General features: G+C 40.9%; 1 protein-coding gene across 2 annotated transcripts in view; it reads left to right on the top strand.

Annotated features, from left to right (window-relative positions):
• Hepacam2 (HEPACAM family member 2) overlaps positions 1-16132 on the top strand; it is a 43316-nt gene that overhangs the window by 20526 nt on the left and 6658 nt on the right. For both annotated transcript variants that reach the window (XM_075953719.1, XM_075953718.1), the window contains exons 4-8: positions 718-1014; positions 13884-14009; positions 14105-14129; positions 14217-14254; positions 15478-15551. In XM_075953719.1, the coding sequence (XP_075809834.1) occupies positions 718-1014; positions 13884-14009; positions 14105-14129; positions 14217-14254; positions 15478-15551 (560 nt within the window). The remainder of the gene's footprint in view (positions 1-717; positions 1015-13883; positions 14010-14104; positions 14130-14216; positions 14255-15477; positions 15552-16132) is intronic.

The following is a 16132-nucleotide window of genomic DNA, read 5'->3' as shown; positions in this document are numbered from 1 at the left end:
GTGTGTGTGTGTGTATTCCAAATGGAATCTAAGGCTTAGAAGGATTTCTTTTAATTTTTTTCTCAAAACAGGGTTTCCCTGTGTAGCCATGACTGTCCTAGAACTCACTCTGTGGACCATGTTGGCCTTGAACTCAGACGTCTGCCTGACTCTGAAACCCTAGTGCTGGGATTAATGGCATACACCAACACCAGCTAGAAGAACTTTTTTAATCTGTAAAAATCTTAAGAAAATCTGAAACACCTACCTATTTGTACAAATCTGTGTTCCTTCTGAAATGGTCTTTGATAAATATTTGCATGACCTGACATTAAGAGGAAAAACAGACACTTCTCAAAGTATGCTTGCCAAGGAGAAAATAGTACCTATTTGTTGTAAAAGTGTTTTCAAGTGTAATTCCTATTTCAGAAAGACAGAGGTTGCCTAGTGACCATGTGCATTTATCAATATGGCACAAAAAGCTTAGCCCTACACTCATGATGTCAGTGTCTTTAAATCTGTAGACTAAGTTTCAAGCCTTAACTATTGCAAATATGTCCAATCAAGTACTTTCCAGTTTTGAGAATATCAGAATGAAACCTAGAGATATAATTGAGGGTTTAAGTGAGGCTGCCTTTCCTCAAGTCTACATGAAGACATAAACTCCTCAAGCCCTGAAACTGTGCTGTGACTCTTCATATGACACACACCCTCCATCTCTTCTTTGCTTGAATACAGATGGACCTTACGGACTTCAAGTTAATTCTGATAAAGGGCAAAAGTTGGGAGAAGTGTTCACCGTTGACCTAGGTGAAGCCATCCTATTTGATTGTTCTGCTGATTCTTATCCCCCCAACACCTACTCCTGGATCCAAAGATCTGACAATACAACATACGTCATTAAACATGGGCCTCGTCTAGAAGTCACGTCTGAGAAAGTGGCCCAGAAGACTGCTGACTACGTGTGCTGTGCTTACAACAACATGACGGGAAGGCGAGATGAAGCCCACTTCACTGTCGTCATCACTTCCGTAGGTAAGTGTGTGAAAGAGCAAACCTTTATAAAACAGAAAGGTATGGCCAGCCTTAGTTTCCCAAGTGCCTATGAAGAAGACAACATAATTTTACTGTTGTTTGAATGGTCTCTTTTCTCAGTTAACTAAGCCATGAGTTTTGAGGATCCAAGAATGAAAACTCAAAACAAAATGGAGGGAAATTTAAATGACAGTTTGGGGAGCTATGAAGAGTCAGTAAATTATTTCTAGGTGTGTTATTGCGTTCCTAATTTTATGATCAGATGCATAAAGGGAATAGACTTCTCAGTTAAAGGTTTATGTGTACCATTAAATTAAGGTAGAAGAACAAATACGGAGGAGTTGGGGTCTTGGGTTTCCATTTTCCGCTTGCTCCTCGGTCTTCATTGGTTCCTCTTCTTTTCTCATTCTTGACGTACTTGAAATCAATAGAAGTGTTTATCAAGAACCTAACGGACGTGGAAACAACTTTCATAAGTCTATAAAATTCAGAATTCTCTAGAAGTTGCATCTTAGAAATGCCATGGCCCAAAAGGTGAACTGCAGCTTGTTAGGGACACGAATTCCCATCCCATGAACTTCTCTGCGGAGCATGGTTCTGCTCTCTAGTGTCATCCCTGTGCTATTCTCCTCGTACCCACAGTATCTCGTAACGCCGGCCTACTCACATCGTTGTCTTCAAAGCTCTACAGCTGTACCCACATCTGCCTTCTAGATACCCCCCCCCAGAGGTTCTAATAAAAGCAGAAGATAAGTCTAAATTAGCAGGACTGAACCACTTTCCTTTTTCCTACATACCTATTCTGTCTGTATGTCCCCCACTTTTAAGTGAATTTCCCTATAATCTACGAGCTTAGCAGAAAACTAAGTATCACCTCAAACTCCTGTTTTCTGATCCTTGTGCCCTGTACTACACTCAACCACCAAGCTCTGTCTAGTCTACATGTTTAGCTCCCAAATCTACCTACTTCCCTCCTTTCTTCTACTTTTTCTTTGTCTTTCCTCTTATTGCCCTTCTACCTCTTCCTCCTGCACTCTTCCTGTTTTTAATCTTCCATTATTATTTCTTCTGTTACATTCAATACCCTTGCATACAGAGAAAAGACAAACCTGATACAGCTTAAGGAAAAGCCCACAGTCTGAATAGGAAGCAATGACTTGGATGATTGCCTTGGTGAAGGAACAAGTCCACAAAGCATCACAACCATGAGTCCACAGATGCCTCTGTTCCATAGCATCACCCCTAGTGCCTAGAGTAAGACACATAGCACAGAGAAGCTCAGTATATTGCATTCAATAAAGGAAGCAAAACTAAAATGACAATTTACACAGATTTTGTTTGTTTGTTTTTGAGACAGGATTTCTGTGTAGCTTTGGAGCCTGTCTTGGCACTGGCTCTGTAGACCAGACTGGCCTCAAGCTCAAGGAGATCCACCTGCCTCTGCCTCCCAAGTTCTGGGAATAAAGGCATGCACCATCACTGCCTGACTATACAGGTATATTTTTAATCCTTAGGCTAAAACATGCCATCTACACTCATTCAGCTGCCTGCATCAAAATCACCTAGGCAGTTTGAAATGTAGTTTCTCAAGTGGCCAAGGCAGAAGGAATCCTCTGTCAGTGTTAGCGTGGAGTACAAATCATGACCTTGTCTCCAAATAAACAGATAAACAAACCAATTTTGAAGACACTCCAGACCTGCTGGGTCAGGAGCTTGAATTATGACATTTGGACTCAAATAACACTTAGTACAAGTATGACAACTGCTGATTATTGGTTATTCCCCCAGTGAATTTATAATTCAATAAGAGCATCTTAGGGAGTCACAAAGGCATATCAAACTGGACAAAGCCTACAGGGTGATAAAGAAATGTCTGTTCTCTTAGAACTATTTGAGATTTAAGGTATACATATTTGTAAAATTAAGTATATTGCAATTCATATACTGTCTTGATGAACATTTTTTGATATTTTTTTTATTGAAAAATTTCTGCCTCCTCCCCGCCTCCCATTTCCCTCCCCATCTGTCACGGCCACCCTCGTCCCGCAAGGATGACGTGACCACCGGAGCTCTTCTCACTGCAGTTTTATTCCAGGACTTTATTCACTTTCTCTCTCTCTTCCTTCCTCTCTCTCCGTTGACCTCTTTCCTCTCTCCTTTTTTCCTCTCTCTCTCCTCTCTCTTTGACCTCTCTCTCTTTTTCTTTCTCTCCAGGCAAACCTCTCCCAGCCCTTACTTAGGCACGGGCTGCCAATCCCAGATTGCCATATGGGCACTGCCCATAGGTTCACGCATATGCAAGCAGCTGATAATCATTGCGTGATCATAGCATAGGTCAGGCCTTAGCCATAGGAGTTGATTATACATCTCCATCAGTTGTGATTCCACGCAGCTCGCTACACCCACCCCCCCACTCCTTTCCCCCTTCCCCCACTCCTCTCTCCCTCTCTCTCCAGTCCAAAGAGCAGTCAGGGTTCCCTGCCCTGTGGGAAGTCCATGGTCCTCCCCCCTCCATCCAGGTCTAGGAAGGTGAGCATCCAAACAGGCTAGGCTCCCACAAAGCCAGTACATGCAGTAGGATCAAAACCCAATGCCATTGTCCTTGGCTTTTCAGCAGCCCTCATTGTCCGCCCTGTTCAAAGAGTCTGGTTTTATCCCATACTTTTTCAGTCCCAGTCCAGCTGGCCTTGGTGAGCTCCCAATAGATCAGCTCCACTGTCTCAGTGGGTGGGTGCACCCCTCGTGATCCTGACTTCCTTGCTCATGTTCTCCTTACTTCTGCTCCTCATTTGGACCTTGGGAGCTCAGTCCGGTGCTCCAATGTAGGTCTCTGTCTCTATCTCGATCCATTGCCAGATGAAGGTTCTATGGTGATATGCAAGATATTCATCAGTATGGCTCTAGGATAGGTTCATTTCAGGTTCCCTCTCCTCAACTGCCCCAGGAACTAACTGGGGACATCTCCCTGAACACCTGGGAGCCCCTCTAGAGTCAAGTCTCTTGCCAACCCTAAGATGGCTCCCTTAATTAGGATATATACTTCCCTGCTCCCATATCCACCCTTCCTTTATCCCAACCATCCCATTCCCCCAAGCTCCCCCATCCTCCCCTTCTCACTTTTTTCTCCCCATTTCCCCTTACCCCCATCCCACCCCACCGCCAAGTTCCCAATTATTGCCTGGCAATCTTGTCTACTTCCAATATCCAGGAGGATAACTATATGTTTTTCTTTGGATTCACCTTCTTATTTAGCTTCTCTAGGATCACAAATTATAGGCTCAATGTCCCTTATTTATGGCTAGAAACCAATCATGAGTGAGTATATCCCATGTTCATCTTTTTGGGTCTGGCTTACCTCACTCAGGATAGTGTTTTCTATTTCCAACCATTTACATTGCTAAATCAAGATCATTCCATTGCTAAATTCAAGATGTCATTGTTTTTTACAGCTGAGTAGTACTCTAATATGTATATATTCCACACTTTCTTCATCCATTCTTCCATTGAAGGGCATCTAGGTTGTTTCCAGGTTCTGGCTATTACAAATAATGCTGCTATGAACATAGTTGAACAAATGCTTTTGTAATATGATAGGGCATCTCTTGGGTATATTCCCAAGAGTGGTATTGCTGGGTCCTGGGGTAAGTTGATCCCGAATTTCCTGAGAAATCGCCACACTGATTTCCAAAGTGGTTGCACAAGTTTGCATTCCCACCAGCAAAGGATGAGTGTGCCCCTTACTCCACAACCTCTCCAGCAAAGGCTATCATTGGTGTTCTTGATTTTAGCCATTCTGACAGGTGTAAGATGGTATCTCAAAGTTGTTTTGATTTGCATTTCCCTGATTGCTAAGGAGGTTGAGCATGACCTTAAGTGTCTTTTGGCCATTTGAACTTCTTCTTTTGAGAATTCTCTGTTCAGCTCAGTGCCCCATTTTTTAATTGGGTTAATTAGCATTTTAAGGTCTACTTTCTTGAGTTCTTTATATATTTTGGAGATCAGACCTTTGTCTGTTACGGGGTTGGTGAAGATCTTCTCCCAGTCAGTAGGTTGTGATGGGGGAGTGTCATATCAATCTGTTGATTTCCTTGGTTAAGCAATAAAGAAACTGCTAGGCCCATTGGATAGGCCCACCCTTAGGTGGGTGGAGTAAACAGAACAGAATGCCGGGAGGAAGAGGAAGTGAGGTCAGACTCCACAGCTCCGCTCTCCGGAGCAGACGCAGGAGAGACGCCATGCTACCTGCTCCAGGGAAGACGCACACCATGCCCCAGCTCCGACCCAGGATGGACTTAGGCTAGAATCTTCCCGGTAAGCGCACCTAGGGGCGCTACATAGATTATTAGAAATGGGCCAGAGCAGTGTTTAAAAGAATACAGTGTCCGTGTAATTATTTGGGGCATAAGCTAGCCCGGGCAGGGCAGGTGGCTGGGGTTTTGGGGACATAGCCCCGCCGCCGCCCTTATTACTACAAATGGCGCCCAGACGTGTGGCTAACTGAGTCCACAGAAAGCCTGAGAAAGCTTGGAAAAGAATAGAGTAAAGCATGTTTCTTATGGCAATCTCTTGGGTCTACTCTGCTTGCCAGAGCAAGCAAGCGCCTCATCTAAGAGAGGCTTCCTGACTCAGCTTTAGCTGCAAAGCCTGCAGCTCATTAAGAGGTCCTGCCACAAAACACTTAAACAGTGTTGATGAAAAGCTGAACGCATGCTTTTCGGTTTTCAGCCGTAGCAGGAAAAAAGCTGCGCGTTTAAAAATGCTGGCTTTTGGGCCATCCTGCCAGGGCAAACTTCTGACTGTTGGAGGCAGGAGGGCCGGCTACTGAGAGAGGACTTGAGTGTTGTCTGTTGTAGCTCGCTGGCTGGCAGGGACCTTGCAGCCTGTACCTCAGCCATGAGGCTGGAAAGCTAAGGAATGGACTGGATCTAGCTGGCAAAGCCACGCCTTTAGTCCTACTGATATTGCTTGGCAAATTAAAGGCTCTTGTCATCAGAAAAAGAGAGATATACAGTAAAGAGAGATTCAAAGACAGAAAATTTCTGAATGGTTTAAAGTGTGTTAAAAATATATGCAGACTAAAAGTTAAAATTCTTAAAGCAAACTTCTGTGACTTCAAGGTGTGGTAGCACACGCCTTTAATCCCAGTGCTTAGAAGGCAGAGATAAACAGATCTCTGTGAGTTCAAGGTGTAGTAGCACACGCCTTTAATCCCAATGCCTGGGAGGCAGAGACAGGCGGATCTCTGAGAGTTCAAAGACAGCCTGGTCTACAAGGTTATTCCAGGTCAAAGATATGCGCTCAAAAAGCAAAAAGTTAACCTAGAAATGTTGCAGCTTAGCGCCTAGTGATTTAAAGGTGTAAATCAAAAGTGCTCCTGGATAGTAAAAAATTGCAGATTCACAATAGGACAGATTCAGACCACTAAACGAGTCACACTGTTGGATGAATGTACGTAGGCTTGAGAGAGAGAAGAAAAGGAATATAGAGAATAAAGTTAATGGTTTTAAAAAAAAAAGGTAAAGTCTTTAAAGAGACAGAATAAAGTAAACTGATAGAGTAAAAATAAGCCGCGTAAAGATGAAAAATTCACAGAGAGTCTGGATTCTTTGTATTATTGTGTTTTCTTTAAAATTTTTGACTGTGAAGGAGCTAAGTACAGAGAGACATTTCATTACATGGGCTGCCAAACTAAACCAGAATGGATATAAGGGTATTACGATTTCAGAATTTGGGTCTAAGGATATGATGCTTTGGAGAGAGTCTTCTTTTGTTTTCACAGAGGACCAGACCCTTTGGATTTCTTCTATCCCGATTTGGTATGATAGACCACGACCTCCTGAAATGTTCCTGTGAACGCCCTCAAAAAATTACGTCACTCAACTGCCAACTGAGATAAACCTGGCACACAGGTTACACCCTAAATGATCTGATTAACAGCGCCCCCATTCAGCAGGAAGCAGTTTGGAGAGAAAAAACTGCGCCCATGTTCCCAAATATGGTTTATAAAACGTTCTTTTACATTTAAAGGGGGATATGATATAGACATGAATAATTTGCATTAGTATAGATTTTGCTTTATTGATAGAGATTTACGGTCAATTTTGTTATATGTATAAATGTTTCTGATGTAACTTTTACTTGATAACTGTTTTGTTATATGTAATTTTGCTAGGTTGAAGTTAAAGCCTTTCTTTTTTGTTTAAACAGAAAAAGGGGAAGTGATGGGGGAGTGTCATATCAATCTGTTGATTTCCTTGGTTAAGCAATAAAGAAACTGCTAGGCCCATTGGATAGGCCCACCCTTAGGTGGGTGGAGTAAACAGAACAGAATGCCGGGAGGAAGAGGAAGTGAGGTCAGACTCCACAGCTCCGCTCTCCGGAGCAGACGCAGGAGAGACGCCATGCTACCTGCTCCAGGGAAGACGCACACCATGCCCCAGCTCCGACCCAGGATGGACTTAGGCTAGAATCTTCCCGGTAAGCGCACCTAGGGGCGCTACATAGATTATTAGAAATGGGCCAGAGCAGTGTTTAAAAGAATACAGTGTCCGTGTAATTATTTGGGGCATAAGCTAGCCCGGGCAGGGCAGGTGGCTGGGGTTTTGGGGACATAGCCCCGCCGCCGCCCTTATTACTACAAGGTTGTTTTTTTTTTTTGTCTTAGTGACAGTGTCTTTTGCTTTACAGAAGCTTCTCAGTTTCAGGAGGTCCCATTTATTCAATGTTGCCTTAATGTCTGTGCTGCTGGGGTTATACGTAGGAAGCGATCTCCCATGCCCATATGTCGTAGAGTACTTCCCACTATCTCTTCTATCATATTCAATGTGTTCAGATTGATATTGAGGTCTTTGATCCATTTGGACTTGAGTTTTGTGCAGGGTGGTAGATATGGATCTATTTTCATTCTTCTACAGGTTGACATCCAGTTATGGCAGCACCATTTGTTGAAGATGCTTTCTTTCTTCCATTGAATACTTTTAGCTCCTTAATTCTGCCTGTAATATTGTTGTCCAGTAGAACTTTACGCAAGTAGGAAATTGTCAATACCATCACCTTCAACATGGAGGCCACTAACCTTGCTTAGCTTTTCAATGATTCAAACATGGCTATGCAACTGAGGATTAAAGTTTCAATTTTATTTCATCTTTATTCACTTGAATTTAAATTTTACATAACTGTATCTTTCTTTTGCCCAGTATATTTACAAAATACTTACCCAAATTGTGCCCCTTTGGGGCAGTAAAAGGTAATACATTTTCCTTGTAGACCCTCCAGAGCATGTGCTCAAAGTGGTTAAAATTAGCTCGCATGTATTATTTGTCGCCTACTATTGGACAAATAAGAGCTAGGCACTGAGATTCAAGCAACCCCTGATAATAACCCCTAACCAAAATGTGATGTATCAAACCTACAGACAACTAAAGAACATCTTTTGCCTTATAATTTACTATATTTTTATAGGCTCAAGCAGCTTTTCACCATGTAACTAACAGAAATTTAGTTTAGAACAAGGTTGTGTGTGTGTGTGTACCAAAGCATATATGGGATGATTTGGTGAGATCTTAGTATCAGGTTAGACTTGTTCTTTATGCTCACTGCAAGTGGAAATGTAAGTATAATATGTAGTAGTATATTACAATAGAGTCTTCCCTACTTATTAACTTTCTGCGTTAATATTCAGCCAGTAAGTGTTCATAATATCAGAAGCCCCCGGTATTTGACCAAGATTTTATTACCAAAGACAGATACAGTTTTCATGTCGGATAATTGTCCTTAGCAAAGTCTCAAAAACCTGTTTGACCTGTACAAAGTCTGGCATTTGTTATTGTAGTAAACAAGGAGAACAGGTGCTCATTTTCCAGAGTGAACCAGGATTGTCAACATTCGTGGCCTCATTGTGGTTTTTCATAGCTGTTTTCCAATATTCAAGGTTCACTGAGCTTTGTCTCCAACAAAAGTAAAAAACAGAAGAAGATCACTAATGCAGATGTGATGTGTTGTGTTCACTGTTTCTGTTTCAAAATGAATGAATTTCTGCAACAAAGATTAATGAATTTCTGCAGCACGAACTGATACACATGGCCGTTGCTTACAAGGCCAGCCGAACACTTATAGAATATGCATTCTGACAGACAAGCTGTATTAAGACTTGTAGGGAATTTGAAATAGTTTGTAAGATGTTTCTAGAATCAAGTTGAAGTTTTGTGTCACCCAGACGCAACTTGCAGAAAATAGATGAATCTCCTCATTTTTAATGAGGCAAAACTATGTAACTGCTTTGAAGTTTCAGCAATAAGACATAGAGGGGGAAGGGAAAGGCAGTCAAAGATGACTCAGGGTCACAGATGCGAAAGAAAATAACAAGGTCGGGAAATAATCAAAAGTTTTATTGGTGGCTTTCAGTTAAGGAGAGGAAAGCTGGAGAAGGTGGCAATTAGCTCTCTGTCTTCAGCCTGCGTGAAGCTAGACAGATGGGGACTTCCACCTCTGTGGGCTATGATTCACAGCTAATTTGAGATATTATTAATTGACCTTTCTGTAACTCAGTGGAGATATCTAAAGAAAACAGAGGCAATTGGAAGAGTCACACAGCAATTGAATGACAAAATAGCTTCTGAATTCAAAGACTTTTTTTTAACAATTTCAAAAATTCTATTCTTTTTAGGTCACTAAGCTATTGGTGTGGATATTGACCTTTTAATCAATACATACAGGATTATGAGTATAAAGCAGTGTGTATATAGTGCATCCCACAGTAGTGATTTAGGCTCAGTAAATACTTCAAAATATGGATATCTGTATTCAAAATGTTTTCTTTAAATAATTTCTCAGCTAATTTAATGTAAAAAATATGCAGGTACTTTGTCCACATGACTATTTCATACTTACGAGAAAAAAAATATCTATAGCTAAAAGTAATGTCTAGTTGTTTCAAGAAAATAATAGGCATTAAAATAATGAACTAGTTTAACAAATGTTTTTGTAATATGATGGAATATATACACATTAGAGCACTACTCAGCGGTAAAAAACAATGACATCTTGAATTTTGCATGCAAATCGATGGAAATAGAAAACACTATCCTGAGTGAGGTAACCCAGACTCAAAAAGATGAACATGGGATGTACTCACTCATAATTGGTTTCTAGCCATAAATAAAGGACATTGAGTCTATAATTTGTGATCCTAAAGAAGCTAAATAAGAAGGTGAACCCAAAGAAAAATAATGAACTAGCATTTATATTTGAAAGTAATGATTTTACCACCTTAATTAAGGACTTCTTTAAATACACATATCCATATTTTAAAGTATTAACTAAACCTAAATTACTACTGTGAGATATATATAGAAATGTAGCCATTTAAAGGTTTGTATTTAATGAAGATATTAAAGTGTACTTCAAAATTCAATATTCAAAATTCCCCGAGAGCATGTGGACATGGTTTAAGAGGTATCTAGAATAGAAGTGTTTTAAATGTATATGTAATGTGGATAATCAATCATTAAAAATTATAATCCAAATCTTTTCATTTAAAAATAGGAAAGAACATAAACTAGTAAGAGAAATTGATTGATTTCTCCTATTTTGCTACAAGTTTTTCAACTTTGGGTAAGTTAAGATACAGATTGAGATACCACCTTAGCCTTGACGTCTGGATCTTGAGACCTTTGATCATAGCAGCTTTAGGACCTACTCCATAACACCTGTGTCTGTCAAGCGGGCATGAGAAGTGTGTAGGTAACACAGCCCAGAGTATGTCATCTTCATCTCCATGGGGACCTGAGGCAGCTGCCATCAGAAGTGAACAGATTGGATGGAAGAGTTCTCAGGGCCCCATCCCCACCTAGAAATAGACACACTGCCTATGTAGCATATGGCTGTCCTGTTGGGGTGCAGCCTCGAACAGCAGGGTAGCGATACCATGGATACCACACCTCTTGCCTATATTTACACTTGGCATGTTAGTCCATTTTATTTGTTTGCTTAAGGAGGGGGCAAATATTTGCCCTCCAGCTTTGGTAAACGAGTCCATCGTCCCAAATATATTCTCTGAGCAGTAAGACTAGAATTTCTCTACTATTTTCAAGTCAGAATTCTAGAAGCTTAGCTGTCCAAAAACACACTTGTCTAGGGCTGAGACCACAGCCATGGTGCCCTTTGGTGTGCATTCTAGGTGGAGAAACGGGGACAAGAGCAGACCCACGGCACTCTAAATGAGGGAGAAAGGAAAGATCATTTGTTTTCAGAAAAGGGACATTTGCATCCTCAGTCTCTGTGGAGAGGATGCTGGCCTTCACTACAACCAAGCTTTTAGAGTGACAGGAATTGGTCATCACAAGGTGGGTCTCTGAGTGCAAAGAATAGAAGTCAAAGGGATGTGTTGAAAGGGCAACCAGGAGACGTCCACGGACACAAGGAGGAATGAGGAACAGGAAGGTTGTGACCCTCTGTGAAAGGGAATCTGCAAACTTGGTTATTTATCAAAGGAAGGAAAAGATAAAATGAAAAACCGAGAAATGTGTCCTTTGAGTCTCAGGGTAAGACGGCCAATTATTTTGTATTAAACCTGTTGCCAAGTTTAAGAAACTTGGTTGCCAGAGTGAATCAAGAGTGGTCTGAAACAGTTGTTGTTGGCATATTTTCAATTTTAAGGAACATGTTAAAAACCAGCTAAGACAAAAATGTTTTTCTGCGTAATAAAATAATCACTTATTTATGTTTAGAAGTGCTGGATTTTTTTCTATTTATTTACTTTATTTATTATTTTTGAGGCAGGATAATAGTATGGCTATTGTGAGGTGAAAGAGTTGAAGCATCTAATGTTTGATAGTTAAATTTGGAGGTTTCTGTGATTGAAGAGATGATTCAGCTGTTAAGAACACTCGCTGCTCTTCCAGAGAACTCAAGTTCAGATCAGAAAGCTCACAACTGCCTGTAACTCCAACTCCAGGGGATTTGATGTCTTTACTGGCCTCTATGGACCCATGCACAGAAATGGGACTCTCTCTCTCTCTCTCTCTCTCTCTCTCTCTCTCTCTCTCTCTCTCTCTCTCTCTCACACACACACACACACACACACACACACATCTATTTTTTCTTAGTACTAGCTTAGGGGAAATAAGTCTCCCAAAAGGACAGTGCTCCCTTCAACAGAATGCTTCTACCTTGGTGAGTTAATTGAGATATTCAACTATGATGTGACAGAATTAGACCAGATAAATGTTTGATTCAAATCCAGTTCAGTAGAGAAACTGTTTGCATCACTGATGAACAAGCATGGTATTAATAAAAACAATGGTAGAGAGTTAAAAGGATCACAGTGACCCCAAAATGGTCCAGAACTTCTCTTAGTAGAAACCATCCTTGTCTCTCAGACTCAAAGGGAATATGACAACAACAGTGTATGGTCAAATCAGAAGGGATAGCGTGGTTTCCCTGACCTGTCTACTGGAGTTTGGTATTTACCAGCTGTACTGAGCAGAAAAAGACTAGATTATTTTAAATGATAGTATTCCACAAGGGAAAAGTCAAGAGATTTTTAGATATCCCCATGTTTGGAAAAGAAGGTGATAAAAGGCTCCCGCTTATTTTAACTCCTGGAGACCTGAACACCTTTATGGAGGAAGAAGAAAGGGATGCTGGCTCAGCATTTATTGCAGAACTGAGTAGCCACTCTGTCCCTCATCACACCCAGATTCTCAGGCGGTGTCTAAAATAAAAGTGGCATTACCTGGATTTAGTCCACATCAGTCTGGGCAGACAAAGGTCGCAACTACTTCCTCCTACATAGGTTAATATATGACTAAGCATATCAGAGCCCACAGCTGATAGTGTAACATAACCACAGTCAATACGTGGTTGTGTCAAACAGCACTGGAAAGGGTCAGAATGAAATCCTAAAAACCTGGGATCCTCCCCACCATTATAGCCCCACCATTACAAGCCTCGGCTTCCTCATCCAGAAGAAGTGGTAATATAACTGCACTCTAATAAGATTACCAAGGTGACCCAGCAATTACTATGGATCATGCATCCTGAGTACAGAATTTAGTATACTGCAAGCACTCAGTATGTGTATTATAGCTATTAGCATTAAATTTTTATTTTATTGGTGTGTGTGTGCATGTGTGCATGTGTGTGTATGCATGCATATGTGTGTGTGGTGCTGCGCATGTCCCACAGTGCGTATGTAGGGGCCAGAAGACGATTTTCAGGAGACAAGGTTTTCCTTCCACAGTGGGTTTCAATATCAGTCTCAGATAGGTCTTCAAGTTTGTACCATCCTGAATCCTTTTACTAGCTGAGTCAAGCCATCTAGCAGGACTGACTTTAAATATTTTATTGAAACTTGCATTTGCATGTTATTTGGTAATTGGATTTTCTTGATTGGTTATTTTAAAAAGCAGTAAAGTGTATTTAAAATAAGCACTTTTCTTCTCACATCCTTAAATATATACCATAGTGTCTCTGAAAAGATCACACCCCTGCGTCATACTAAAACAGAAAGATAGAAGGCAGAGAGAGAGGATGTAGAGAGACTGGAGGCAGAGAGAACACCCTGCACCTAAGGGTGTAGAGACAATGAGCTGAGAGATATAGGAAGGTGGCAAACACAAGCGAGGAGTGTGACAGGAACAACTTCCCATGATTAGTACTTCATGTCAGTATTTCCCAAGGTGCCCACCACATCTCCAGGCACAAATGTACCCAAGGCGTTTGGAGATTAGTTTTTAAATCGCTGTATTCCATCCATCTGGGGATGAAGGAGAGAATAAGGGAGAGCGGGACAGGCTATGGTGCCTTATTTAATTAGAGAATAATCATAAGCATTTTAGATTGTATAGTAATTTATTATTGTTTTTTAGGACTGGAGAAGCTTGCGCAAAAAGGAAAATCACTGTCCCCATTAGCAAGCATAACTGGAATATCACTGTTTTTGATTATATCCATGTGTCTTCTTTTTCTGTGGAAAAAATACCAACCTTACAAAGGTAAGTTAAAATTAGAAAAAAAATACATTTTAGAAACATTGCAAAAAAAAATTACCCAAAACACCTTACTCTGTTTTCCCCTCTCTTGCTTTTAGCTATAAGGCAGAAGCTAGAAGGCCGGTAATGTATACATTTCTGTGAAAAGTAAGAAAAACATTCTCCGTCAATCATAACCTTTGATTAATATGTCTGTTTTTTTTTTTCCAGACCAGAGTCAGAATACAGAAAAGCTCAAACCTTTTCAGGTAATGGCCAGACTGGAAAGGACTGTTATCCATAGCGATGTATATTAACTAATCATCAGTGAGTACCAGGGATGTTTACAGACAGGGCTGTCAACGTAGCAGAATTAACAGAAGCTGATATTAGCACAGCCACAGTCCCTGTATTACTCAGTGTCCTCCCTTTACAAGGTGAGCCACACAGGTCTGGAGGATACGCTAGGGAAAGACTCTCAACTCCGTGTACAGACAAGGCAACTAGAAACCAGAGAAGTGAAGATGAGTTCTGCTCCATTCTCACTCTTTGGCCTTCTCATCATTAGTCTGTCAAAGCAAAAGGAGCCTTTGTAGTTCCCGGAGGATGTACAATGCTAGCTACACAATACCGAAGGAGAGGAAGAAATGGAAGTGTAATAGGGGCAGTCCTGTTCTTTGTCCGCAGCCGGTCCTCACTACCTTCATTGTTGATTCTGTACCGAGCTGTTCTAAGTTAACAATGGAGCTAATGTGCGGATGGTGGTGTCACCAAGAGCCAGGTTTCAGTCCTATATCTGCCACATGACTCTTGGGAAAATTACTTTTCTTGACCTCAAATTCCTTATCTATATAACAGTGACATAAACTTCCTCCTGGGGCTGCTAAGAGAATGAAAATAAAATGACTTTAAGAGCTGAATGTGACTCATCTCCAGTCTCTTACAGTAATTGGGCATCACAGAAGGGAAGGGTCCCAAACCATCTGGCTCCTCCAAACTACCTTCGCCCTCTTCATTTCCGAGATAAAGTTCGGATGGTGTTCCTATTATGTTGCAGTGGCTTTTATGTGTCTGTTAGTGCTCATTCTTTTCTAATATTCTCTGTTAGATCTATCGCAGCACAGTCGATATTACAGGTGCATCGAAGGTTTCTGTGACATCCAGGCTAAGGCCTCAGTGATCTTCAATCCATGATCCTGTCTACATATGTGTATTTGAATATGGAATACAGTATTCCACAACAGACCTTAAGAATAATTGGTCAAGTTCAGTTTCGTTTTTCCTCTTGAGAAGAAGTTATTCCCAAAACCATTCAAAGCCATTATGACCATATAGTACTAGGTAATACTAAATGGTTTCATGCAAATATCACTTAAAACAGACAATAGAGATAAGTTCTGTGGCTATTCCCATGAAACAAAAATAAATGCATGCATTTTTAAATATCAGAGGGAAGCATTGCTTTTGTAAGCAGTGTTCTTTTTCCTTTCAGGCCACGAAGATGCTCTGGGTGACTTCGGAATATACGAATTTGTGGCTTTTCCAGATGCGTCTGGTATTCCCAGGGTTGGTTTTCCTAGTGGCTGATTAACCAAGAAGTAGAATTCTGCTTTCCCAGAGGTGTAAGCAGCATTCATTTGAGAACGAGGGCAGGGGCTGGAGAGATGGCTCAGAGGTTAAGAGCACTGGCTGCTCTTCCAGAGGTCCTGAGTTCAATTCCCAGCAACCATATGGTGGCTCACAAACATCTATTAATGAGATCTGGTGCCCTCTTCTGGCCTGCAGGCATACATGGAGGCAGAACACTGTATACATAATAAATAAATAAATAAATCTTAAAAAAAAAACAAGGACAATGATGTCCAAAGGCATCTCACAATGTTGACTCACTGTATACTGAGGCATTTTTCTCATTTTCTTCTCTTATAGAGATAGTAAAAGTGACACAAATAAGGAAGTTACACCAGTTAAAAAAGACTCTACCTGATATAGTCTATGAATAAAGAAGTAACGAGGTTGAATATGGGGAGGAAAGAAGAACCGGGGACGAGGAGTCCCTAACAAATTATTCCATGTTGTTTCAGTGACCGCAGCCTTTTATTTCACAGAATTCACTCTATTCCTCAGTTTCCTTCCTTTCTTCCTCA

This window comes from Microtus pennsylvanicus, chromosome 19 (genome assembly GCF_037038515.1).
Source record: "Microtus pennsylvanicus isolate mMicPen1 chromosome 19, mMicPen1.hap1, whole genome shotgun sequence".
Taxonomy (NCBI): Eukaryota; Metazoa; Chordata; class Mammalia; order Rodentia; family Cricetidae; genus Microtus; species Microtus pennsylvanicus.
This window is presented reverse-complemented; position numbering and strand designations above follow the sequence as displayed.